Genomic DNA, 1,675 nt, shown 5'->3' with positions numbered 1-1,675 from the left:
TCATCTGGTCTAACCAGGTCTACAAGGCAGAATTGGGGTCCTGGTAGTTGGGGGGGCTAATCCTAATTTTTTACCTTTCTATTTAAAACATCATTTTATCTCCCATATTTCTAGTGAGGTTCTGACTCTTGTTGAACAGCACTATATAAACAAAATCTAGTATCTGTGTACAGTATTTAAAGTAATATACCATCCTGTATATTTACTCTACCTACCACAGTATACTAATGAACACAGGCAAAAGGTGTGCATGAACTATGTACAATTTTCTGAAATAGTAAGATGTTTATTTTCTGGAAGGGAAGTAACGATACCATCCAAATACTTACCAGGAGCAATGGTTTCTAACGTATCAGAACTGATCTTCCGAGTGCTAGTGCAATGATGAAGGGTAGAACCCGAAAATACTAAGTAAAAAACTACATCATCTTCAACTTTGTCCTCTTCCGTGAGCAATACTGTAACAACACAATCACCCTGAAAGAAAATGAAAAAAATATATATATATATATATATATATATTTTTGCAGTTTGCATTAGTAAGGTTCCTTTTAGTTTAACTTTATGTAACATCAAATATAGGGGAAAATCATAAATATCTTTTAACCTGTGCCCACATTTTAGTAAACTATACAAACGCTTACTGGCACTTCTGATAGGCTAAGTAGCACTCTAGGCTTTACAATACAGAGACAAAGCAGAAGACTAGACCACTGACCTCTTTACACTTATACTCTAGTGGCAATGTTAGATCGAAAAGTACTAAAATATCAAGTTAACATCCATTAGTTAATAATTAAAATAAGCAGATAACTAGAAAATTCCAAAAACAAGGCAAGAAATGGAAGGGGTATGTTTAAAAGTTGTGCCCTTACACTCAGAACCTTCTTAAATCCATGCATTCCTGCTGCAACAATGATTTTCTAAATTCCAAATACCGCCACCCACCCCACCCACTATTTCCCTATTTTTTATAAACCTAAAACTCACTGCCATGGAGTCAATCTGACTGACAGAGACCCCACAGAGCAGAGTCTAATGCTCTCCAGAGTCTCTAAGATGATAAATCTCTACGGGAATAGACAGCCTCGTCTCTCTCAGAGTGCTGACCTTGCAGTTAGCAGCCCAGCATGTAAACAAACCAAGGAGACTCTCCAGTAGTAGGCCTGATTAGAAATCGTATGGTGAAAAGTGAATAAGCTTGGGATCCACGTAAATCGGTGTTTAAACCCCACCAACAGAGGCGCTTCTTCTATCGAGTTTCCTTGACTCTGTAAGATGCCTGCCTTCTGTGCAGGAACACATAAAAGCTCTTAGACTCCAGTCAGCTCTCAGTTAATCCATAGGTAAGGCAGCTTTCCTTTTTTAAAATCATTTTATTAGAGGCTCATACAGCTCTTATTACAGTACATACATACATCCATTGTTTTAAACACATTTGTTGCCATCATTTTCAAAAGACTTTCTTTCTACTTGAGCCCTTGGTATCACCTCATTTTCCCCCTCCCTCCCTCCCCCCCTTCCTCATGAACCCTTGATAATTTATAAATTATTATTTTTTCATGTCTTACCCTGACAAATGTCTCCCTTTATCCACTTTTCTGTTATCTGTCCCCCAGGGAGGAGGTTATATGTACATCATTGTGATCGGTTCCCCCTTCCTCCCCACACCTTC

At 38.1% G+C, this 1,675-nt stretch overlaps 1 protein-coding gene across 10 annotated transcripts in view; it reads right to left on the bottom strand.

Annotated features, from left to right (window-relative positions):
• AKAP13 (A-kinase anchoring protein 13) overlaps window positions 1-1,675 on the bottom strand; it is a 312,203-nt gene that overhangs the window by 262,440 nt on the left and 48,088 nt on the right. For all 10 annotated transcript variants that reach the window (XR_006680703.1, XM_045296492.1, XM_045296493.1 and 7 more), the window contains exon 2: window positions 330-477. Coding sequence is in view for 9 of the 10 variants with exons in the window: in XM_045296492.1 (XP_045152427.1) it covers window positions 330-477 (148 nt within the window). In the remaining variant the exon portion in view is untranslated. The remainder of the gene's footprint in view (window positions 1-329; window positions 478-1,675) is intronic.

The sequence above is a fragment of the Echinops telfairi genome, unplaced genomic scaffold (assembly GCF_000313985.2).
Source record: "Echinops telfairi isolate 266 unplaced genomic scaffold, ASM31398v2 ScPeMD7_7409;HRSCAF=8447, whole genome shotgun sequence".
Taxonomy (NCBI): domain Eukaryota; kingdom Metazoa; phylum Chordata; class Mammalia; order Afrosoricida; family Tenrecidae; genus Echinops; species Echinops telfairi.
Note: the sequence above shows the minus strand (reverse complement) of the source record. Positions and strands in the feature narration are given on the sequence as shown.